We start from the raw sequence: 24,269 nt of genomic DNA, 5'->3' as shown, positions 1-24,269 counted from the left end.
TGAGCCTACAGGGACAACAAATTCATGGGGACACCAAGCTCAGAAGAACACCAAGCTCACAGGATTCCTCTCCCAGCTGCTCTCTGGGGTCAGCAGATCTGGTGCAGGGCAGGCAGGGGGTGACAACACTGGTGACACTCCCCGGTGGCAGCAGCACTCTCCGTGGGCCGGGTGGCTCTTAGTCAGGCCAGGTCACCCGACCCATTGAATCACTGGAAAATCCGGCCGGGCTCGGTGACAGCGGATGGCTGGACTCCTGGGGGACACCCGGCTCCAGGCTCAAGGTGTGGGGGAGCTGGGAGGAGCAGAGCAGGGCTGTCCTGCAGCCGAGGGGTGGCACGGGGACAGCGGGGTCCCCATGGCAATGCAAAGTGACCAGAGCTGCTCCAGGTCCACTCGTGTCCTCGCTCCACGGGGAGATGAGAGGGGCTTCGCGGTGCATCCCGGTCAGTCAACGCTTCTCCATGCTAGGATGGAGATGGGATGGGATGAGATGGGATGGAGGCGATGGAGATGCAGACAAGGACAACTCCAGTGCCGGTGGGGCTGCCCTAGGAGCGTGCAGGTATCCGTGAGCCCCGCTGCGATCTCCGCTTCTCCCGGCACGTGCGGCCGCTCCTGCTCTCCAGCTGGGCGCTGTACTCGGCCATGAAGCGGGCGTAGCTCCAGAGGATCTGGCACCCCTGCAGCTTCTGCTTGAAGATGTTGGTGTGTTCCTTGGGGCTGGGTGGGGGCCGGTGGCGGGGGCTGAGGGCAGGGAAGAGCCCGGTCAGGTTGTTGAGGAGCCCCCGCACGTGCCGGCGGGTGTTGCTCAAGCGGCGAAAGATTTCGGCACCGGGGGGTCTGAGGTCACGCTGGTGCTGGATGATGTCCTGCAGTGCCTGGTCCATGTGGACCATGGGCTCCCACAGCCTCCTGAGCCCACAGGGCCCCTTCACCGGTCGCTGCAGCCACTGGGGAGGCGTGTTGGTGCGGCAGATGCTGTGGATGGCCAGGTGCTGGTCAACCTCCTGCTCAGAGGTGGGAGAGGATAATCAGGGATGTGGGATGGGAGCAGCACGGGGACCACCCACCACCAACCCTGTGTCCACCTGTGGAGGGGACAGGTGTGACCCCTCACCCTGGGGAAAGGCACTCACGTAGAAGGCGAAGAGCTCCTGCGCGTCCTCGGCCATGAGCTTCACCAGTGCCTGGGTCTGCTGCACGGTGGGGGCTTTCAGGGGCCGCCCTCCCTGTCCTGGCACGGCCCAGAGGATGAGGAGCCCTTTGGTGACAGCTGGGGAGGAAGAGGAGGGAGATGGGGGTCACTGAGGCATCGCTGGGAGCAGGGTCACAGCCTCCTCTCTGCACCAGGAAGGCACGAGCTCGCTGTCCTCTGTGCCACGGAGACAGCTCTGCCCCTGTGCCCATCACCTGGCACCAGGCCTGGAGGCAAGAATGCTGCATGCCAGGCACATGCACTGACATCCGTCCCTGCTGCAGCAATGACCCAACCCCTGCACCACAAATCTGCTTGGGGCCCAGCGGGGAGGAGGATGAGGATGGTGGAGGTGTGGTGGAGCAGCCAGGATGTGCAGCCCAACCACAGCGACTGCTCCAGCAGCTCCCCCTGCCAGCGTGAACCACCACAACGGAGGGGACAGCAGTGACACTCTGGATCCAGCCCCCCTGCTCTGACCAGTCACTGTCCCAGCCCCACTGTCACCCACTGCCACGTGCCAGCGGTGACTTTGGGTATGGCGCTGGGTTGGCACACAGCATCAGTCCCTGCTGCGCTGGGAGGGCTGAAGGTTTTGGGCAAGCTGACCCCTGACCCTCTGCCATCGGTCCCCAAACTGCCCCCGGACATGTGCCCTGCCAGCATCCCCTCTTCCCCAGGCCGCTCATCCCCATGTGCCACAGTGGGGAATGTCCCCGTCCCCCGCCAGCGCCCGCGGGAGGTGACACTGCCACGGCACAGCCTCGGTGCCATCTGCCAGAGCATTCCAGCGGGGCCCGCTCCACGCTCCCTCCCGCGGCTCCCTGCCGGGCTGGCACAGCTGTGGCACAGGGCACACACCTACCTGCCAGCACGCCCCAGGGCCGCCGCTCACACCGCATGGCCGGGGCGGGTGTTTCGCCGGCGCGAGTGACTTCCTTAACTGCTCGGGGAGGGGGAAGCTCGGCTTTTAAAGCGCAGCCCGTGGCCCCCACCGCCCAGGGACCCAACGGAAAGGCAGCGAGAAGTGAAGCCGTGCCCTGGGGGCCAATGAGCGGGGTGAGCGCCCGGCGGGAGGAAATGATGCCGGGCGGGCAATGGGATGTTCTTCGAATCAGTTCCTCGAGGGAGTCCTGGTGGGTCCAGCCTGGGAGTCTGCAGTCCCGTTGCTCATCCCAGATGTGGCGCCGTTGGGCCCCCGTGTCCTGGTTTCTTGGAAAAGGGGCGTTTTGAGTCACCCTGATGTCACCGCTCGGCACCCAAAGGGTTGAACTGAAACCAGCCCTGTCTGCCCCGAAACCCCAATGCAAAAGAGGGCAGGGGCACCGGGGACAGGGATGTCAGCCATGTGCCACCGCAGGGGCTTTCACATCCCAAATCCAACTGTGGGAGCCAAAAATCTGTCCTAGGAAGAAGGGAGGTGGAAGCACAGCATATCTGGAGCATCGTGGCACGGCTGGGGCCTGTGCGCTCAGCGACGCTCCAGAGGATGCTCCATCCACCTGCTTACGGCCACCCTCCCCTCAGGGTGACAAACTCGGGTGCTGGCCAGGCTGGGGACACCGGGCTCAGCCCCTGTGCCCGGCAGCGCCCCTGGGAACGCTGAGCGGGAACCCGCTGGGTGTTGCCCAAGGCACGGGGCCAAGGGCAGCGGAAGCCGGGCCGGGCAGCGCTGCCCTCAGCACTGCTCGGGCTTGTGCAACACTGCCCGGGGGAGCGCGGCTCACACGGCCCCGGGCACTGCCCTGGCACCGGCACGGCCTCGCCACCACCGGCAGCACCCAGGGCGAGTCCCCTTGTACCCTCAGCTCCCCTTTCCCAGCAGATGCAGCCCGGCACCGACAGGGGCTTTTCCCACCTCATCAAGAGGAATCTCGCTGGTCAGCGTTTCCAGGTGTGTCGCAATCCCGTTGTTTTTGGTGACCTCGGGAGCCGCCCTGCACTGAATTTACACATTCGGAAGGTTTGCTGATGGCACAGGCGGGCAACCCAGAAACAACATCTTCCAGGGGGAAGAACACGGTGGTGACTCACTTCCAGAAGAAGTGTTTTCTTTTCCCAAAATTTCCCCCAGACCTGCAGGGGCTGCTTCCTCCACCAGGGGCTTCCCACTCCTCCTCCTCCTCCTCTTTGGGGCATCCCCTGGCAGAGGTGGCAGCTGCAGGGACAGGCAGGGCTGTACCTGGGGCAGCCCTGGAGGAGTGGAGGAGCCAGAAGAATGTCCTGCTCACTCTGAAGTAGTTTGTCCATCCCTCAGTCTGTTTAGACAGGTTGTTAGCCAGCAGTCCACATGTCCACCTGTCCATCCACCCACACATGCCTCCACCTGAACCTTCCATCCATCCCATCCATCCATAGATCCACCCATCTGTCTGTGCATACATCAATCCACCTGCTTTTCCACCTGTCCATCCACCCACCCATAAATTCCTCTACCTGTTCTTCACCTATCCATTGACCTGTATATTCATCTTCCATATGATGAACTAACCATTCGGACATCCACTCATCCATACACCTGCCCATCCATCCATCCATCCATCCGTCCATCTGCCCATTCACGGATCTATCTGTCCATCCATCCATCTGCCCATCCATTCACCCAGAGGAACATCCCTCCCATCCATCCCTCCATCCCCGACCTCATGGGCTCTCCAGCACGTTCCCTGCCATGGCAGGACCCCCGGACACCCTGCCCAGGGATCAGGACCCCATGGGCTGAGCACCCCCCACCCTCAGGTGCCCCCTGGCCACGGGTGGTCCTGGCACCATCACCCCCCAGCAGGGCTGGCAGGACACCACAGTGTGGCCATCCCTCTTCGGCACAGGACTGTGCAACACCCAGCGGGGACAAAAATAGTGCCAGTGACCGCATGGGCCGGCGGCAATTTCTTCATCTCCCAGGCACACGTCAGCAGCGTCCCATGACTCGGAGAAGGGAGCGAGACAGGAAAGAGAGAGGGGGCAGGAAGCTGGTGGCTGGAAGTGTGTGGGGTTGACGCGGGTAGGACGTGTCAGGGCCTGGGCAGGGTCCTGCTCAGGATGTGGGAGAGCAGGGAACAGATTTTGGGCATAGGATGGGAGCAGAGGCCGGGGGAAGAGGTTTCCACCATGCTCATGCTGGGTCTTGCTTCATGAGCAGGCACACCCTGGGCTGGGGGGGGCACCCACATGGCTGCAGCACCCCCCGGGAGGGCACAGCCCCAACCCTGTGCACCCCACTTTGCCACGGGGTGCTGTGCTGCCAGCAAGGCAAGAGGACATGGGGACACAGCGATGGGGACAGGGACACCACCAGGCCTGGGGTCAAGTTCATGCCTCAGTTTCCCCCAGTTTGACCCAGGCTGGGGCAGGGGGAGGGCAGGAATGGGGGGTGGGCCTCATGCCTCAGTTTCCCCTGCAGCCTTCACCCCTTTTTTCACCCAAAATACGTGGTCAGGGAGCTGGTCACATCCCTGTCACCTCACAGTGTGGCACAGGGAGGGCCATGTCCCCCTGTCCCATCCCAGCCCCTGCCACCTCCACACAGAGCAGCTCTGGGACACCCCCCCACATCTCCACAGAAATAAAAATAATAGAAATTTTATTGACTTATTAAAAACTATGTGAAAATACAACTTGGGAGAAGCTGGGGGGCTCACTGTCACCCCTTTATGACAGGTGACAGCCAGGGCTGGGGGTGAACCACAGCCACCTCTCTGCCACCTTGGAGATTTTTGGGGTGCCAAGGGCACTCCCAGAGCTATGATGCCTTCACCCCTCCACGGGGCTGGTCCAGAGGCACCCATCCACTTGGGACACACATGGGGACATGTCCCCACAGCCCCAGGCTGTCCCCTACAGCACTGCGGTGGCACATCACTGCCCTCTTGTGTCCCCTCCACCAGCAGGTCCCTGGGGACACCCACTCTCCCCCTGAGCCCCCCACCCCACACAGGCAGGGCTGGAGCCAGAGGATGGCACGTGGGGACTGAGCCCACCCCTGCAGGACACTGTCCCACTGCCACAAGGCCACAAGGTCCCCAAAGCCACCACATCCCCAGCACGCAGGGAGTGACGCTGCACCTGACTCTGCCCCGCACCGGGGGAGCCTTAAAATTGAAAAATAATGAATATGGGGGTGGCAGAGGGTGGGGAGGAGGGAGGACCCCACCGTGCCACCGCACTGGGCCACCTGGCCTGGGGACAGCCGTTATCTGCCGCCGTCCTGCCGCTGCTGCAGCAGCTGGATGACCTCGGCGATGCCCTCCTCGGGGACCTGCCGGGGGACACAGGGGGTGTCAGCCCCAGGGGACACCCCGAGGATGGAGGGCGGTCCCCAGGGAGGGGCAGGGGCTCACCAGGGCGTGGTCGAAGTTGAAGGTGCTGATGTAATAGGCCGAGATGTCGGCGGCTGCCAACGGCTCCGCGATCTGCGCCACGATGCCACACTCATCTGGGGGGGCAAAGGGGGTCCCAGGTCACTGCCATGGGGACATACAGGGCACCCCCTGGGTGATGGTGGCACAAGAGGGGACGTGGCCACCACGGTCACACTCACCGAAGCCGAGGGGCTGCCCCCCGATCCGCACCATCCGCCACAGCTCCCCCGTCGAGCTGGTCAGCAGGAGGTCACTGGGGAACCTGAGAAAGGAGGAGCTGAGTGTCACCCCCCCATCCCTGAGTCCCCAGACCCGGGGACAGAGGGACAGACAGCCCCAGGGAGAGCACTCACCGCTTCTGGGTCTCAGCATCCATCACAATGGAGATGTAGCCCTCGATGAGGGAGAAGGAGAAGAAGGTGATGGAGTCGAGGTCCTGGCTGCTGGCACCTGCCTCCCGTGGGGGGCTGCAGAGGGGAGAGGCACAGGGAAATGGGGAGAAGGGCTTGGTGGTGGCACTGGGTGTTTGAGTACCATGTTGGGATGCTGCAGGGTGAGAGGAGAGGGGACAGGAGCAGGTGCTCCCTGCAGGGTCTGCAGCTTGCAGGTGCTGGATGGGGCAGGACAGGGTGACACCAGGTTTTGGGGCATTCCCGAAAGGCCAGTGACTCTGGAGCAGTTGGGTTCCAGCAGAATGAATCCCATCACAAAGAAAAAAGGGACCTGGCCAGAAGCATCTCCTCCCCCCAGCACCATTCCCACTGATCTTCCAAACCCACTCCCTCCCCCTTCGCAGCAGTGGTGGGTTTGTCCCCTGTGTCACCTCGGGGCTCCCACCCCCCATGGTGGCAGCAGGACCCCCAAGCACCCACAGGGCTGCAGCCCCCGGGAGGGCAGAACCAGTTTGTAAAACACACCCAGAGCCTGAAAACCCACGGGGAGTGACAGGTGGGACGTGTCACCACAGTTCAGGTGGCACTGGGCGAGGGGCCACCCCCGTGCCCCCTCCCCAGGACCCACCTGTGTGAGTAGAAGAGGACGTCGATGAGCATGGTGGCGATGGCGGGCAGCGTGTCGGGGGCCACCGTCAGGACACAGAAGCGGGTCTGGGGGCTCTGCACCGGGTGCAGGGTGGGGCTGGCGGCTGGCGGGGGAACGGCCTCCTGTCAGCCCTGGGGCAGCTCGGGGACAGTCCCACAGTGCCACCCCGTGGCCACCGCGCCCACGTGGAGTCCCTCAGGGAGCAGAGGCGTGGCCAGGGGTCCCCAGGGACCAGTGGGACCAGTGGTACCACCAGTGGGAGCTGCAGCATCTCCATGGGGACTGGGTGGCCCTGGGGGTCTCCTATGGATGTGGGAACCACCAGTGGGAGCTGGAGCACCTTGGCAGGGACCAGGTGACACCGGAGATTGGGTGACCTGGGGGTCTCACAAAGATACAAGTACTACTGGTGGGAGCTGGAGCACCTTGATGGGGACCAGGCCACCCAGCTGGCCCCCAAGGATTTGGGTACCATTGGTGGGAGCTGGAGCATCTCAGCAGGGACAGTATGGCCTGCTGACAGGGTGGCCCGAGGGGCTCCCCAAGGATGTGGGTACCCCCAGGGGGAGCTGGAGCATTTTGGTGAGGACTAGGTGGCCCTGGGGGACAGGGTAGCCTTGGGGCTCCCCCAGATATGCAGGTGCCACTGGTGGGAGCTGGAGCACCTCAGCAGGGACTGGGTGGTCCTGGGGACAGGTGGCCTGGGGATAGGGTGGCCCTGGAGTTCCCCTAAAGATGGGGGTGGGAGGGGCAGTATCTTGGCTGGCCCAGGGACAGGGTGGTCCTGGACACCCCTCAAGGACACGGGTAGGGGAGCATCTGGGCAGGGACCAGGTGGCCCCAGGGGACATGAGACCCAGTGTCACTCACCCGGCTTGGGCTTGAGGAAGCCGTTGCTGACGTCATCGCAGGTGACAGGGACACACTCGCCGCTCTCCTCCCTGTAGATGTCGAACTCCCCGGCCAGCGTGTGGATCACCACGGGCAGGTCCCGCTCCCGCACCTGCCCAGGGGCACAGCGTCAGGTCTGGACTGCCCTCCCTCCCCACAGGGCACAGCGGAGTCCTTGGGGCAGCCGGCACCCCGGGGGGAACCGTCCCTGTCCCTCACCAGGATGAAGTCGGTCTGGTACGTGGAGAGCATCAGCACCGAGACGTGGTGCTCAGCCAGCGGCGCGATGACCGAGCGCGCGATCTTGGTGACGCCGGTGGCCTGGCAGCCGGGGGGCTCCCGCCCGTTGGAGACCACGCTGAGCACCAGCCACGTGGAATCTGCCACCTGCATGAACTCGGAGGGCGGCAGCTCTGCGAGGGACAAGGGACACTGGGGCAGGCGGCTCCGTGGGGCTCGGCACGGCTGGGCACTGTCTGTGCCACGGGGCCAGTGCTGGCTCAAGCCCTGCTGTCACACCGTCCCTCGGGAGATGAGTGGAGCCAGGATGGGACCAGTCCCGGGTGCGGGGACACTGGTTTGGGGACACAGACCAGCCCCATCTCCAGTCAGGGCTCAGTCACTCCACACTGGGACAGTCACAGGGATGAGGGGGCTCAAGGCTACAATCCCCCCAAAACCCAGGATGTGTCTCTCGTCCCCACAGCAACACCCTGGGCTGGGTGCAAAGGGGTGTTGGGGTGTGCTGCACCCCTAAACTGGCACCACCAGCGCCCTGGAGTTGCCCAGCTCATCCCCTGACCCCCAGGAGCCCCCAGCCCAGTGGCCAGCACCAGGGATGCTCAGGGTACCAGAGGGGAAAAGGGGAGAGTAGCCCTGCAGTTCTGGTGGTGCCAGCCTGGTAGGGAAGGAAGAGCCCAGGCCGGCAGGGCCAAGGACTGCTTCCCAAAAATCTGCTGGCAGGGTAGGCACATGCCAGCTGCTCCCTTCCTGCCTCGAGACCCTCCTTTCTGCCTCCCACCCCTCCTTGCTCCCACCCTCCTGCCCAGGACAGGGGCACCCCAGAAATCAGCCAGGCAGCCCCTCCTCCCTGGGCACCCCTTCCCAGGAAGGGAGAGGGGTTGGGCAGTCCAAGGGTCTCCAACCCACTCCCCCCACCCAGCAAAGGTGGGAAGCAGCTCCCACAGGAGACCACACAAGCCCCAGCCCAGCTGAGACCCCAAACTCATGTCAGCAGTGTCAGAGGGGAGGTCACCCCTGGAGGGTCCGACACCCATGGCAGGGATCCCATCACGGGGCAGGCTCCGCATCCCATTCCCAAACCGTGGCTCGAGGCAGGGCGGGAGCGGGGCCAGATCCATGGCCTCGGCGGGTGTTCCCAGTGCCTGTTCCTGTGCAGGAAGAGCCAGAACAGCCTCGGCTCCGGCCCAGGGCCCAGCGCTGGGGACGAGGCGGGGGGGACACGGCCACGGGAACATGGGGACCTGTCCCAGCACTCAGCACTTAATTACTTTTCAACACCACCCTGGGCGAGGCTGAGCGCGAGGGGACCCCGCTGTCCCCGTGTCACCACGCCAGGACTCAGGCCCGATCCCCAGGGGAAGAGGGAGTGCAGCCCTTCTCGCTGGGGGTCCCTCCAGCCCCCGAGCAGAGGGACCCTGGCAGCCCCCCAGCCGCGGGGGGTGCACAGGGCGCAGTGGGGCCGCCGGCCCGCAGGACCATTGTTAGGCACTTCCCGCCCTCCCCTCGGGATTGAGGAATATTTGTCCGCAGGCCCCGAAATAAAACAATACGTGGGGAACAGCTCTGACTCTGGGAGTGGGGAGAGCCCGGGCCACGGTCCCGTCCCGGAGCAGAGGGAGCTGGGAGCGGGACGGGGCCGGGAGCGCCCGTGGCCGGAGCACTGACCCTTCCTCCTTGCTTGGGGCATAGCCAATGGACACTGCGGCCGGTTCCTGCGGCCCCGGCAGGAAGGTTTGGGCGTGGGAAGCTGGGCCGGGATCCGGACCCTCCAGCCCAGCCTGTTGGGCCGGTACCCCCGGCAGGGCGGGCGGTGAAGGTGATGCACGGCTGGGTCACCAGAGGTGGGGACGTCACCAAATGGCACCTCCTGGGGAGGAGGACTGGCTCGGAAGGGATCAAACCTCCCCTGGACACCTCAAAGTCCGGTCCCTGCTGCCGGGAAGGGCTCACCCCTGCCAGCCTGGCTGGGCAAGGATTTGCCTCGCTCTGCTGAAGCACCAGTTGGCCCTCACCGAGCAGTGGCCAGGGAGTGATGGCAGGAGGGCTGGCAGAGCCTGGAGCGCTGCCTACAGGCATCCCAGGTGCGTCCCTGCCCCTACCTGGGACACTTGGGCTTTGGGCTGGCCCCGGGCTCTCGGCAGACCATCCCCACCGTGTCACAGCCTGGTCCCACGAACTGGTGGGGACGCGGCTGTGCCCGGGAGGGGCTGTCGGGGCGAGGGCAGCCACGCCGGGAGAGCTCCGGCCGGGCAAGCCGGTACATCCCCGGCGCAGGCGCCGAGGGAACGGGACGGGCACGTCCCGAGGGAGCCGAGCGGCAAGCCGGGACTCGCTCCCCGCGGCCCAGGCGAGGAGCGGGGCCGAGAACGTGCCCAGCTCGTGCCCGCAGTGCCAGCCCATCCTGAGAGGGACGCCGAGCCCACCGCACGGTACCTTTGAAGCCCTCCTCGTCCAGCATGACGGTGTAGTCCTCGGGGGTCTCCGTCAGGCTGAAGAACTTGCATCTGAAGAAGAAGAAATCGGTGCTGGTGATCCCAAAACCGCCGCCGCCTCCCAAGGCCGGGCATCGCGGGAGGAGGAGGGGTGAGGAGGGAGGAAGGCCGGTACCGGCAGCGCTGGGGCAGGAAGAGCAGCTTGAGCAGCGGGTGTGTGTAGAGCCAGAGCCCGCGGCGGGCCAGGCTCAGCACCCGCACTCGGTGCTCCAGGATGTGCAGGTCCATGGCGGCCGCGCCGCCCCGGGAGCCGCCGCCGACGCCGCTATAAGGGCGGGCACGGGACCGCCTTGGGACCGCCCCGCTCCACCCGGGACCGGCTTGGGACCGCCCAGCGACGCTACAGGACCGCCCCGGGATCGCCCCACTCCGTCCCGGACCACCTCGGGGCCGCCCAGCTCCGCTCCGAAACCGCCCCGGGATCGCCCCGCTCCGCCCGGGAGCGCCCCGTGCCGCTCCGGGATCGGCTTGGCACCGCCCAGCATCGCTCTGGACCACCTCGGGACCGCCCAGCATCGCTCCGGGACCGCCCCGGAACCGCCCAGCACCGCTCCGGGAGTGCCCTGCCAAGCCTTGGTCCGCCTTGGGACCGCCCAGCATCGCTCCGGGAGCCGACCCGGCACCGCCCCGGGACAACCCCCCCGCACCACCAGAGGGGCAACCACCCGGCACCGGAGCCCAGGGACCAGCCCCACACAGAACTCTGTGGTGCCCAAACCAGCCCAAATTCAGCGCCCCGAGGTGCCCGGAGCAGCTCCAAAAGAACCCCGGGGTGTCTGTACCGGGTGCAGACCCCGAGCCTCAGAGTGCCCAAACCAGACGAAATTCAGCATTCCCGGGGTGCCCAGACGAGCCCTGTCCGGGAGCCCGGGGTGCCTGGAGCAGCTCAAACCCGCGGTGCCCCCGAGCTGCAGCCCTGGGAGTGCCCAAACCAGCGCTCAGTACAACATCCCGCGGTGCCCGAACGAACAAGGACTCTCTCAGGGGGCCCAACCTGATCCAACTCCCCCACTCCCAGCCCAGCCCTGTCGGGCTGGGACTGGACCCACTGGGAGCCTGGTGCCAACTCCACTGCCAATCCCACCGTACCCCCCACCCCAGCACCCAGCCAGCCCCTCCACACAACCCTGACCACCAGCCTTGAGCAAGGATTCACCCCAGGGCAGTGTGCAGGACCAGGGGGGCACCCAGCACCCCGAGCCAGAGCCACCCCCCTGGAAAAGGGGGTTCTGGAGGGAGGAATGGAGACTTGGGCAGAATTCCTGCCTGCAGAAAGCAGGAGTAAGAGAGAGAGGGCCTGGGCGCCGTTTGGGATGTGGGGAGCTGAGCTCTGGGGTGTCACAGGACAAATGAAGGGGGTCCTCTGGCTCTGCTCCACTATAGTTGTGTGAGTGGGAGGGGGGACAGGCCTGGGTGCTCGGAAGGGTGTGCACTCCATGGCATCCCTCGAGGAACCGGGCATCCACCACCGTCACAAGCCAGGGCAGGTCTCAGCCTCCTCCCATCCCACTTCAAACGGGCAGCCCCAGGGCTGGGCGGGGTAGCAGGGCTGGGTCACCCTCTGTGGTGACACAGCGTGACAGAAGCAGGGCCCCCTCCCAGGACCCTCTCCAGCACCCGATTCCTGGGGCTGGAGCATCCTGCTCCAGGGCACGGTGCCCGCAGGGCTGGAGCATCCAGGGGAGATGGGTTCAGGGCAGGGTCAACCCCAGGGGAAATGGGGTGCAGGCCAGCGTGCTCCCCAAAAGCAGGGGACCCAGGGGAGGTGGGGTCCAGGGCAGGGTGTCCCTCAGGACCAGAGCACTCAGGGGAAATGGGATGCAGGTCATGGTGCTCCCCAGGGCCAGAGAACCACAGGGAGGTGGGCTCCAGGGCAGGGTGCTCCCCACCCCAGGGCTGGAGCACCCAGAGGAAACGAATCCAGGCCAGGGTGCCTTCCCAAAGCTCGTACTGGCACAGAAGGAAGTGGGAGGTGACACTCCTGTCCCCAACCCTTGACCCCCATCCCAGGCGGAGAGAAGATGGGAGCCAGGGCTGCGCCTTTACACACTTGCTTTATTGACCCCTTTGTACAAAACTGCTTTTCCCGCTTATGATACAAAGCCACCCCCCGGCCCTGGGGAGGGCATGGGGGGCAGAGGGGACCCCACAGCCAGGGATCACCTGGCTGCTGCTCACCCACCCCGTCACACCTGCGCTGGGGCCTGGGGGGGGTGGCAGTGGTGGGGTGAGCCCTGGCAGGGTGAACGCTCCCCCCGAGCCGTGGGGAGCCCGGGCATCGGGGTGGGGGGGCTTTAGCCCTGTGATTGGCATCAAATCCCACTGCCTCCAGCGCATCCTGCCTCGGTCCCTGTCCTGCCTCGAAGGAATAATAAATAGGCTCAGTGAGTAGGTAAATTGGGTACTACATATAGGGCTACAGCTTGATATATCCTCACTAGATAAAGAGGGGGGCGAGGGGTCCCCCCAGCTCCTCGCATACCCCAGTGCCCTGTGCCAGGCCTAAGTGCTTGGGAACTGGGGCTGGGGCTGCCCGGCTGGCACAGGGTGGGGGCTACAGGAGGGACCTGGGGGGTGATGGGTCGAGGGGCTCTGGGACGGGGAGAAGGGCCTGAGGGGCAGCTCAGCCCCCCAGTGTGGGGAGGGAGCTCAGGTGGCTCAGCCACCCCCTGCCCGGGCTCCCACCGCTCGTGGTGCCAGCACCCTGCGGGGTGGGCACCCAGCGCAGACCCACGGTGTCCCCTTTGGTCACCACACCTGGCCAAGCTCCTGTGGACACCCCACGGAGTCATACCAGCCCCCTGTCCCATCCCTCCAGCTCAGAGCCCCCAGTGCTGCGTGCCAGGGGTGTCCCCCAGCGTCCTGGTGCCCGGGTCCGTGCGCAGCCCCGCTGAGCCCGGCTGCCCGGGGTGCGGGCAGGGCCCTACAAGTACGTGTCCTCGCTCTCCCGGGAGCTCAGGCTCTCCTTGGACTGGTGATGGGGGGAGACCTGGGGGTGCAGCAGCTCCCGGGTCGTGCCGGGCGCTCCGTTGCCCTCGGCCCCGGGGCCGTTGGCAGGGCCGGCCGGGCTCTTTTCCCGGCTCTTCTCCTTGCTCTTGCGGGCCTTGGGCACGGGGGCAGGCCCGGGGGGGACGATGATGGAGGGCACGGGCTCCAGCGCCTTGCGGGGCGCGGGCTCGGCCTCGCTGATGGCCTTGGCGCCGTGCAGGCGTGGGGGGGACTTGCACTGCAGCTCCCCGTGCGTCTCCCGCCACTTCTTCAGCTGGATCAGGTGCTCCCGCTCGATCTGACGCTCCGTCACCGGCAGCTCGATGACCTGCAGGGACACTTGTGCCATCAGCATCTCCCCCGGCAGCGACAGGGCCACCGGGGCTGCGTGGGGGATCCCACCCAGTGACAGGCAACCCCTACACCAAAAAGCTTTTGGGGGGCTGCCCCCACGCTGTGCCCCATCTGCCCACCCAGGGACAGCCCAGTTTGGCAGCGTTGGCCAACTGGGCGGCACTGGGCCCCCTGACCTTCCCCAGCACCTCACCTCCTGCACCAGGAAGGCCTCCTGCATGATTTTGGGGCTGAGGGCCCTCAGCCTCTCCATGGTCTCATACTGGCCCTGGCAGGACTTGAGCTTGTCCGAGGAGCCCAGGGTGTGTTTGAGCAGCACCAGGCCCACCCGGAAGATGATCTTCACCCCTGCAAAAGGAGACGTGAGGCAGCGAGCGCCAGGCAGGACAGGGTGACTCTGCCACCACGTCCTTCAAACACCGTGGGGCACCAGATCCCAGTCTCGCTAACAGGACACACAAAAGGGTTGGATTTGGGATGCACATGTCCCCTAATCCCCAGGGAAACAGCCCCATCTCCACCCCAGGCGCACATGGCTGCCTCAAACCTGCCCTGCTACAAGTCCCATGTGCCATGGGGTGATCCCAGAAGAAGAGGAGGATGGTGGGGAACTCCTACCTTCACAGAAGAACATGTCCCAGACGCGCAGGACGGAGCTCCAGGGCAGCGTGCGGGAGAAGGCGCACATGAACCACTCCGTCATGTACAGGATGGGGTCGATCTTCTGCTTGCTCAGGTGCTTGTAGGCCACGGGGGAGACCTTGTGCAGCAGCGAGAAGAGGATCTGCCCATCCAGCTGGATGGCTTCCTGCAGGAACAGGGACCAGCATCCCAGTGAGCGTCTCAGCCGGGATGAGCCTCCAGTGCCTGGCCCTGGGTGTCAGCCCACCCTCCACACCTGGCTCAGGGAGCAGAGCTGTGTCCCACTGAGGACCCCATCCATGACTGTGGGATGCCCCTGAGGCCACAGCACAGCACAGACTGGGAATACTCAGCAGCTTCCCAGATCTTTTCTTTCTCTGGGATGAGAAGCTGAGTGAGCTTTTGGCCTGGAGACACAGCATCACAGAATGGTTTGGGTTGGGAGGGACCTTAAAGCTCATCCAGTCCCACCCCCTGCCATGGGAAGGGACACCTTCCACTAGCACAGGTTGCTCCAAACCCCATCCAACCTGGCCTTGGACACTTCCAGGGATCCAGGGGCAGCCACAGCTTCTCTGGGCAACCTGTGCCAGGGTCTCACCACCCTCATAGCCAGGAAGTCCTTCCAATATCCCATCTATCCCTGCCCTCTGGCACTGGGAAGCCATTCCCTGTGTCCTGTCCCTCCATCCCTTGTCCCCAGTCCCTCTCCAGCTCTCCTGGAGCCCCTTTAGGCCCTGCAAGGGGCTCTCAGGTCTCCCTGGAGCCTTCTCTTCTCCAGGTGAACCCCCCCAGCTGTCCCAGCCTGGCTCCAGAGCAGAGGGCTCCAGTCCTGGGAGCATCTCCGTGGCCTCCTCTGGGCTCTCTCCAGCAGCTCCACGTGCTCCCTGTGCTGTTCCCAGGGCTGGAGGCAGCTCTGCAGGGGTGTCTCACCTGAGGGGGCAGAGGGGCAGAATCTCCCCTGCCCTGCTGCCCACGCTGGGGGATCAGCCCAGCACAGGGGGGTTCTGGGGGCTGTGGCAGGTCCAGCCTCTCACCCACCAGCACCCCAAAATCCTTCTCCCCAGGGCTTCTCTCCTTCCCTTCATCCCACAGTGTGGATACCAGGGATTGCTCCAAAGCCAGGGCAGACCTCTGCAGGTCCCTGCCACTGCCAAAGGCACCATGAGCCCTTTACTCACCAGCTTCTCGCTGTAGTAGCCGGGGAGGTACTTCTCACAGATCTGCACCAGGCACCAGAACGCTTGCTGCAAGCCGAGGGACAGCAGTGAGCACCCAGGGGACATCCCTGCGGCCTCTCCCTGCTCCCAGGGCCCACAGGGGAGGGCGGGAGGAGGCAGAGCACCCTGGGGTGCTTTGAGGTGCCAGGAGCTGAGCACCCCTAGAGAGACCCCTGCCCTCCCGGCAGTCCCAGCTGTACCTCGGCCGGCATGTGCATGAGCAGGACGGCGGCGATGGGCGCCTGGGCCTGGCAATAGCCCTCCTCAGGGCGGTACAGCGTGTACGCCTTCAGCACCCGGAACAGGTCCTGCTGCCTGCGGAGACACCCCGGGCACAGGGAGCTGGGCACAGGGCACGGATGCGGCCCAGCAGCCTTCCCCGTGGATCCCAGGCATGAGCCTGGCTCAGTCCCCGGCTGGGATCCCTTTTCCACACAAACCCAGGGCTATGCTCTGGGAAGCTCTGCCCACAGAGGCAACACCTGCCCCAGATCCAAGAGTCAACCATCTCCCAGGGATGCTGGCTCATGGTGAGCCATGGATGGGAAACGACCCAGCTGCAAGCACAGGGGCACAGACTCTCCCAGACACATTAGGAACAGCATTTTCCTGGTGAAACAGAGGCCACAGCAGGTCACCTCCTCCCTCTGCCCTCCTGCCGTGGCAATTCCCACCCCACCAGTGTCAGCCACTGCCAAGGGTTGTGCCCCACACAGGGAGCTCCTGGGAAGACACCCTGTTTTCATTCCGTGCCTGGATGCTCCATGACTCTGATGTGTAAGGACTGTGGGGTGATGGGGGCACACTGGGGGCATGAGTGTTGCTGCATGAGCTGGGGCAGACACTGCCCACCCTGTGGCTGGCGAGGACTGGGCACACAGTAGCTCCACATACCCGTGGCCTCCGCGTGAGACAAACATCTCATGGAAGGGGAACTGCCGGTGGAGATCCCGCTCGATCACGTCCAGCCACTTGGGCTCTCCCGTGAGGAGATCCAGTTCCTGGGGAGGAGAGCATTGGGATGAGCAACACCTCTGGCACCCCCTGCAAGATGCCTGGGATCCCAACAGAGACCCCTCCCTGGAGGGAGCAGGAGCCACCCCAGCACTGTCCTGCTCCTGGTGGTGCAGGAGGGTCCCCAGCAAGGACTCACATCAAACTTGCCCATGTTCTGCTCCAGCTTAACCTTGCTCCCGGACAGGTACTGCCAGGCACGGCCCCGCAGCGACGGCGGGATCCCCTTCTGGCACCGCAGCCGGATCTGCAGGGAGAGACAGCCATCACGGGAAAATCATGGAGCAGTGGGAAACAAAGAGGTTCCTGGGGCAAGATGGGAGCCAGGCCAGCACCACGGCCACAGGCTGGTCCCCTGCTGCTTCCCGAACAAGGGGATGAGTCCTTGCACCCCTGGGACGCAGGGATGCCAGCTGGGATGGCAGCCAGGGCTGCACCAGCATGGGGGAACTGCCAGGAGCCTGGCCGAGGCTTTGTGGCTTGGAAACAGCTCCAAACAAACTGCCTCAAAGCCAGATCCTGCTGGGAGCTGGAAAAGCAAACACTGGAGCTAAGCTGGGGAGCGGGTGGCTCCCTCCACATGGGAAGCACTGGGGATGCAGGGGAGGCTCTCCAGCCCCCATCCAGCTCCCCACAGGGCCATGGAGAGCAGGGATGTGTGCCCTGTTGAGTGTCTCAGCCGTTCCACCCGCTCATCCCAGGCACAAGGGTAGGTCTGGCCCCAGCTCTGCACACAGATGGCTCCTGAGGCCCCAGGGCCAGCTTTGTGCCCACAGTTGGCCCCTGGTTTCCTTGGCACTAGGCATAGACAGGACCAAAGTCCAGGCAAGGCAGCCGGTACCTGCGTGGGGAGCTGAGGTGGCTTAACCCTGCTGTGCCTGCACCCCAGTGGGGCCAAACCAGAGCTTCCAACATCCCACCCCAACTCCTGGAGAAGCAGCAGTACCATCTCATCGAATCATGGAATGGTCTGTGTGGGAAGAAACCTTAAAGGTCATCTCGTTCCACTGCTGCCATGGGCAGGGACACCTTCCACTAGCACAGGTTGCTCCAAACCCCATCCAACCTGGCCTTGGACACTTCCAGGGATCCAGGGGCAGCCACAGCTTCTCTGGGCAACCTGGGGCCTCCCCACCCTCACAGCCAACATTTCTTTCCCAATATCCCATCTATCCCTGTCCTCTGTCAGTTTGAAGCCATTCCCTGTGTTCTGTCCCTCCATCCCTTGTCCCTAGTTCCTTTCCAGCTCTCCTGGAGCCCCTTTAGGCCCTGCAAGGGGCTCTCAGGTCTCCCTGGAGCCTTCTCTTCTCCAGGTGAACCCCCCCATCTGTCCCAGCCTGGCTCCAGAGCAGAGGGGCTCCAGCCTTGGGAGCATCTCCGTGGCCTCCTCTGGCCTCTCTCCAGCAGCTCCACGTCCTTATGTGTCCTTCTCCCCTCAGTCCTCAGCCAGGTGGGCACCACAAAGCTGGTGCTTTCAGCACAGTCACCCCACATAAAACCCTGCAAAGCCCCAGCATGGCCTCCCCTCCTCACGTCCCCACTCAGGTGGCACGTGCCAACTGTGCCAGGGCCCTGCTAGTAGTGGCCAACAGCTCCCAAATTGTTTCTGGGCCTCTCCTGCCTGCCCAGGGCTGCGTTTCCCTGTTTGCTGGAGTAACCGGGGAGCAGGTGGTTGTTTCCAAGCGTGGTACCACCACATCCCCAGTGGGTTGCTGCTCCCTCACTGCAGCGTTGGTTGTTTACCCGGGCAGGTCCCTCTGTGCGGGCAGGAAGCGCGGCGGGCGATGCCCAGCGCTGCCGTGGGCAGCTCCGTGGCTGCTGCCGGCTCCTGCTGCCAGCCCACTCCCCTTCCTGCTGGCCCAGCTGCCAGGAAGGAAATGGCCTCGCCAGGTTTCGGTTCGGCAGCTCCTCCAGCTGACCAGGCCCAGCACAGCCGGGGCCGAGCAGCTCATCCCACACAGCTCCTGCCATTCCCTGCGATCCCACTGTGCCCTTCCAGGGATCAGGAGCATGTCTGGGCTGAGGGACGCTGACAGCAAGGTGCAGTGGGAGCACTGCTCACCCTGGCAGAGCAATGGGAGCTGCCCACCCACGCGTCTGCCCTCCTTCCAGCACGTGGTGCTGGCACAGCTCAGTGCCACGAAGGATGTGGGGCCAGGCTCCGCTGGGATCCGGGCCAGGCAGGGAACATTTTGGGATGCTGGAGCGGTGCAGGTGTGAGTGAGCCCGGCAGGAGCTGGCCCAAGGGATCCCCGGGCTGCCTGCCAGCCCCCGTGAGGCAGCCAGAAAAGTCCCAGGGTTTTTTGGAGGCTCAGGGAGCTCCCCTGAAGCAGCAGGGCCCTGCACCAAGCAGGCTCCTGCCAGTGCAAGGATAACTGACAGCATCCAAGGCCGAGCATGGCAGCCTTCCCTGAGCAGCCCCAGGACTCCAGGCACAGAGCAGCATTCCAGAGCAGCCTCTCTGAAGCTCCAGGCACGGATTTTTGCTGCAGGACAGACTATACAGCACACCAGCCCCATGGAGACCCAGGCACTGCCAGGTGCGGCTGCCAGAGCACCCCCCCATCCGGAGGGCACCCTGCGGCACGCGGCCGGAGAGCAGCGGAAGCGGCACGTGGAACAAAGCACCCGCCTGCCGTGGCCCAGAAAGCTCTCCCAAATCCTTTAAGAGCAGCCAAGAAGCAGATGAGGGATTCCAGTGTGGTTCCCCAGGCACCGAGTGGGGACAACGCTCCAGGCACATGGAGCAGTGCCAGGAGGCTCTACCAGTGAGGGGAAGGAGGCAGAGGCAGCAACCTGGGACTTGCTGCATCCCATCCTGCCCCATCCACAGGCTCAGGGGTCAGGAAGCACCAACAGGCCAAGCCAGAGCCACCCCACCAGGAGTCTCCCAGGGACCCCAGCTCACAGACCAGTGTCACACGCATCAGGCTCAGACATTTCCTACATGGAGCTTTTTTTGGTCTACAAGATGCTCAGAACAGAAGTTTCCATGAGCAAACAATTCCCATGGCTGCCTGCAGGCAGCCAAAGAAGCCCTAGGAAGGCTCCAGCCCGGCAGGGAACAGTTGGAGGAAGGAGCAGGCTGGCTCAGGGACCACTCAGCCCCTCCAAGCTCCAACTTCCACAGGGAGAAAACAGCACACTCAAGCCAGCAGCATCATCCACAGGCATCCAGACGTCTGTCTGCGGGGACCCAGGGACACCAGGCTGCCCCGAAGGGACACCGCTGTGCCTGGCTATCCCTCCCTGACACCTCCTGGGGGGGACATGGCTGCCACTTACCTTCTTGTGTTTCTTGGCCATCCATTTGTCCCAGTTGTTGAGCATATCCAGCCACTTGGACTCCCGTTGTCGGAGCACCTCCAAGGGGACCTCCTCCAGCCTGTGGGATGGAGGGGAAGAGGCTGGTCAGCGCAGTGCCCAGCCCTCCCCTGTCCTCCCCAGCACCCTGGGTGACCCCCACGCCCAGCTGGCTGCACCCCCAAGGCTCAGAGAGAGGTCAGGACACACTTGGCAGCACCGGTGTTTTGGCAGCTGCCGGAAGCGCTTGTCACCTGCAAAATCCCCGTGCCAGAGCAGCAGCTCAAACCTCTCGGGAGCAGCCTGCACTGCACCCACCGAGAGCCTCAGCATCCCCAGGGACACGCCAGGAAGGTGAGGAGTGGGGGACACATCCGGAGCCACGAGCGAGGCTGGATCCCCACGGCTGCACACAGAGAGCGCCAGGGCCATAAGCACCGTGTCACCGCACAGCCCCAGCCACGCCGCGCTCCCAGCGCCTGGCGCCGCTCCAGCCCGGCGCCGAGCCCAGCCCAGGGTCCCTCAGGAGGGAGGGGAGTGTTTTCCAGAACAGCTCAGCCCAGCCAGGGAATCCAGTTTAACGCTGCAGAGGCAGGGGGGATGCTGCTGTGACGCCAAAGCTGGCACCATGGCCTCCAACCCCCCCCAGCACCACCTCTGTGCAGAGACAGGTCACAGGCAGCTCGGGAAGGCCCCGGGCAGGGACATCCAAGAGGAGCAGAAGCTCCTCCAAGCCATCAGTAACGAGCTAACGCCTTCGCAGGCTCTGCTCCACACTCCCCTGAGGCTGCACCAAGCCCGGGAACAGCCAGATCCTTGCTGAGGACTCAAGGACAATGGCCTGGGTGCTGAGCATCCTCCAGCACCCAGATGCACTGCAGGACACGCAGGCCCTGCCTCCTCCCAGATCCCTCTCCACGTTCGGAGCTGGAAAGCGAGCGGCACAGCGCTTCCAGAGCCACATCCAGAGCCACATCCAGCTGGCAGCACTGCCCTGCTCCCTGCCCAGCCCTTCCCCACCACGTCCCACCCACTGCCGTGGCTGGGACAGGGTGAGGGCGATTGTTCTGAGAGCAAACCCACTCCCAAGGGATCTGCTTTGCCTGGATCCCCACCCTCCCCAGGCCCGGTACGGGGATGGAGGGAGCACTGGCCTCCAGCCGGGGCTGCGCGAGGCGTGGGAAGCTCGGGAGCGTGGGACGCTGGATACAGGAGCTGGCTGTGGGCCTGCTGGAGCCCGGCCAGCCCAGACTGGAAGCTGTTCCCAGCTGATGGCTGCTTGGCAGCGGGCACGGAGCAAGGACCAGCTGCGTTTCATATGGCTGAGGCGGGAGGACGTGGTGGGGGCACCCAGGCTGGGAAGAGGCGGGATGCCCTACGCCGGGAATGCACTCCTCTGCATCCACGCTGTGGGGGACATCGCCCTCCCCAGTGCCCCCAGACTCTCCCCAGATGATGGGACACCCCATGTGCCCTCCTTTCCAGCTAGAGGGACCCCAACTCTGCCAGCCACAGAAGGAGCCCACGTATTCCTGCTCATCCGCTCCTGGGACATCTGCGAGTGGATGAAAGCCCTGGAGCGGGGCAGGATTGGACCCCAGTACACCTGCAGGGCTCAGTCCCCAGTGACTGCAGCCACCACACTGTCAGCACCCCTGGGAGCAGCCACTTGCCTCCAGCACCAGGAGCTCAGTCCAGGGGGCCTACTGCCTGCTGGACCCCAGGGACAGGGACACCCACCCCAGAGACAGCCATAGGGACAGCAGCCAGAACAAGTGTCTCCTAAATGCGGTGTGGGGCCAGGACAGGGCACAGCACCTTGGGAAGGAGAGGCAATTCCAATCCTGCAGTGTCAAGGGACAAGGTTTATCACCCAGAGCAATGCACCTTGCCCAGAGACAACAATCCAACCCCGGGTGTCTTTTCACCCCACAGACCAGCCCAGGAACACCCACAGGCTTGTAGGGGTGAACACCGTGCTCCTCACAGACAGGGAAACCAAGGCATGGGCACAGAGCACGGAGGGAGCAGATCCCAGGCCGCTCCAGGCGATGTCACAGTGGGAGAGGAGGCGGCTGCCACGCGCCATCCCCGCTGTCACCCCAGCCTTCTCTGGGCGTAGCTGTGAAAGCAGGGCCAGGAAGGCAAACACCAAACACCAAACACGCCGCTGAACCAGCTCGACGGCAGCACATTCCTGGGTGTCAGCACCGCCCTGGGGCCCAGCGCCTCTGGGGGAGCCTCACTTCCTCCGAGGGCTTCCTCCCCGGAGCGGGGCCACGGAGCCTTCGCCAGAGCTACTGACACCGGGTCCCTGGGAGGGCACCATGGCCTGGCTTCCTTGGCTTGACACTGCCCAAAAATCCACCAGGATCAGCACCTAGAGGTGACTAATCACTGACCCTGGTGTGCTGGCACCTCCCAGATCCCGAGTCGGGTGGACAGCACTTCCCAGCCCTTCCCCCTTACTGGAGCAGGAGAGACTAGAGGAGATGGAGCAGCTTTTGAGGCTCTTCATAGAATCATCAGAGCATCATGGAATGGTTTGGGGTGGAAGGGACTTTAAACTCACCACGTTCCTATCTGCAGGGACACCTTCCACTAGTCCAGGTTGCTCCAAGCCCTCTCCAACCTGGCCTTGGACACTTCCAGTGATCCAGGGGCAGCCACGGCTGCTCTGGGCAACCTGGGCCAGGGTCTCACCACCCTCACAGTCAGGAAGTCCTTCCCAATATCCCATCTCTCCCTGCCCTCTGGCAGTGGGAAGCCATTCCCTGTGTCCTGTCCCTCCATGCCTTGTCCCCAGTCCCTCTCCAGCTCTCCCGGAGCCCCTTCAGGCCCCGCAAGGGGCTCCAAGGTCTCCCTGGAGCTTCGCTTCCCCAGGCTGATCATTCCCAGCTCTCCCAGCCTCACTCCCTGGTTCACATCCCGGCCTCCGCTGCGGGCAGGGGCGATGCCCGACCCGGGCCCCGCTCCGAGCCCGGGGGCGGCGGGGACGAACCCCCCGGGGCGGGGAGAGCGCGGCGGGCCCGGCCCAGCCCAGCCCAGCCCCAGGCCCAGCCCTGTGGGGGCCGAGCGGCCGGGGCGGGCCGGACCGGGCCTGGGGCGGCTCCTCCGGGCCCCGGCGCCCCTCGCCCCCGGCCCCTCCCGGCCCCGGGCCCCCCTCCCGGCCCCCACTCACGTCCCCTCGGCGCCGCGGCTGCCCACGATGAACCCGAACTTGTCGACGCGCCGCTCCTCGGGGCCGCCGCCGTTGATCTCGGAGTCGGAGCCGAGCGAGCTGAGCTCGTCGCCGCCGGGGTCGGCGAGGCTCTCGCGGGTGCCCGCCAGGCTGCGGCCGCCGGGCGAGCTGGGCCCGCCGCCCCCGCGGCTCTTGGCCATGGCGGCGCCTCAGCGGCGGCGCGGCCGCTCCGCCATGCCGGGACACGGCGGCGGCCACGCCCCGCCCCGGGCCCGCCCCCGCCCCGACGCCATTGGGCGGGAGCGGGGCGCTTACCAATCGGCCGCGGGGACGGCTGCGGGGAGGGCCCGCCCACGGCGCTGATTGGTGCGGAGGGCGGCGGGAGCTGTCCGTCAAACGCCGGCGGGTGTCAGCCAGGGGCGGGGCCACGGGCCAGAACGGTGGGGAGCGCTGGGGGCGAGCGACTGGGACCAGTATGGGACACGCTGGGACCAGTATGGGACACGCTGGGACCAGTATGGCACACGCTAGGACCAGTATGGGACACTGCGGGGCTGCACTGGGACCAGTATGGGACACGCTGGGACCAGTATGGGACACTGCGGGGCTGGACTGGGACCAGTATGGGACACTGCGGGGCTGCACTGGGACCAGTATGGGACACGCTGGGACCAGTATGGGACACTGCGGGGCTGGACTGGGACTAGTATGAGCTATGGGGGGGCTGTACTGGAACTGTACTGGGACCAGTCCAAGCCACAGTGAAGCTTTACTGGGACTGTACTGGGACCAGCCCGAGCCATAGTGGGGCTGCACTGGGGCTGTGCTGGGATGGTACCAGGACTCCAGGGAGGCTGGATACTGGCACTGCAGGATGGCTGTGCTGGGACAGCACTGGGGCTGAATTAGGGTTGCACTGCGCAAATACTGGGATGGGGCACTGGGGAGATCTGTTTCCCACTCCGGAGCTGTCCCTGCCCTTCAGGTGACCATGGCTGTGTCACCCCATCCATGGCACCCTGGACAGGTAAAACCAGCCTGGCTCTCCCAAAAATCACACACCAAAGGATTTATAGGAAGCTGGCATGTGTTGGGACCTGTCCTGGGTGAAGCCTTCCAGGGGCAGGTCCATCCCACCTCCAGATGCTTCTCCCAGAGCCCAGCGCTCCACTTCATCCCTCTGGCAGCACAGCACGGGGGGGTTACTGCAGCCAGGAGGCCAAAGGAAGAGGGAATGAGGTTCCTTAAAATGGGCAACAACTCAACCTACTTCCAGATTTTTCTGGCAGCTGGGCCCTGCCAGTTCTTCCCACTGGAGTGGGAAGTGGAAGGCTCGGATAG

The 24,269-nt window shown here is 64.8% G+C and overlaps 2 protein-coding genes across 2 annotated transcripts; both read right to left on the bottom strand.

Annotated features, from left to right (window-relative positions):
- Positions 1-4,764: 4,764 nt before the first annotated feature.
- On the bottom strand, positions 4,765-10,534 carry CASTOR1 (cytosolic arginine sensor for mTORC1 subunit 1). The gene is made up of 9 exons (XM_050318308.1): positions 10,342-10,534; positions 10,168-10,238; positions 7,711-7,904; positions 7,471-7,603; positions 6,580-6,703; positions 5,913-6,026; positions 5,739-5,821; positions 5,539-5,633; positions 4,765-5,456 (listed from the first exon to the last, which is right to left on the bottom strand). The coding sequence occupies exons 1-9, from the start codon at positions 10,452-10,454 to the stop codon at positions 5,391-5,393; spliced, it is 993 nt and encodes a 330-aa protein (XP_050174265.1). The 5' UTR covers positions 10,455-10,534; the 3' UTR covers positions 4,765-5,390.
- Positions 10,535-12,261: 1,727 nt separating this feature from the next.
- TBC1D10A (TBC1 domain family member 10A) lies at positions 12,262-23,179 on the bottom strand. The gene is made up of 9 exons (XM_050318287.1): positions 22,929-23,179; positions 19,730-19,829; positions 16,584-16,691; positions 16,325-16,431; positions 15,631-15,745; positions 15,392-15,457; positions 14,187-14,376; positions 13,762-13,916; positions 12,262-13,542 (listed from the first exon to the last, which is right to left on the bottom strand). The coding sequence occupies exons 1-9, from the start codon at positions 23,126-23,128 to the stop codon at positions 13,150-13,152; spliced, it is 1,434 nt and encodes a 477-aa protein (XP_050174244.1). The 5' UTR covers positions 23,129-23,179; the 3' UTR covers positions 12,262-13,149.
- Positions 23,180-24,269: the final 1,090 nt, after the last annotated feature.

Source organism: Myiozetetes cayanensis, unplaced genomic scaffold, assembly GCF_022539395.1.
Source record: "Myiozetetes cayanensis isolate MyiCay16 unplaced genomic scaffold, myiCay2020 scf21, whole genome shotgun sequence".
Classification (NCBI taxonomy): Eukaryota; Metazoa; Chordata; class Aves; order Passeriformes; family Tyrannidae; genus Myiozetetes; species Myiozetetes cayanensis.
This window is presented reverse-complemented; position numbering and strand designations above follow the sequence as displayed.

Excerpts from the sequence above, each read along its gene's own strand:
- CASTOR1 (XM_050318308.1), bottom strand. The coding sequence starts at position 10,454 with ATGGACCTGCACATCCTGGAGCACCGAGTGCGGGTGCTGAGCCTGGCC. Across the intron at positions 7,604-7,710 it reads ACCAGACCGACTTCATCCTG|GTGCGGGAGCGGGACCTGCC; the intron begins GTGAGGGACAGG and ends GCCCCTGGGCAG. Across the intron at positions 5,822-5,912 it reads GATGCTGAGACCCAGAAGCG|GTTCCCCAGTGACCTCCTGC; the intron begins GTGAGTGCTCTC and ends CTCCTTTCTCAG.
- TBC1D10A (XM_050318287.1), bottom strand. The coding sequence starts at position 23,128 with ATGGCCAAGAGCCGCGGGGGCGGCGGGCCCAGCTCGCCCGGCGGCCGC. Across the intron at positions 16,692-19,729 it reads TGGCCAAGAAACACAAGAAG|ATCCGGCTGCGGTGCCAGAA; the intron begins GTAAGTGGCAGC and ends CTCTCCCTGCAG. Across the intron at positions 13,917-14,186 it reads GGACATGTTCTTCTGTGAAG|GGGTGAAGATCATCTTCCGG; the intron begins GTAGGAGTTCCC and ends CTCCTTTTGCAG.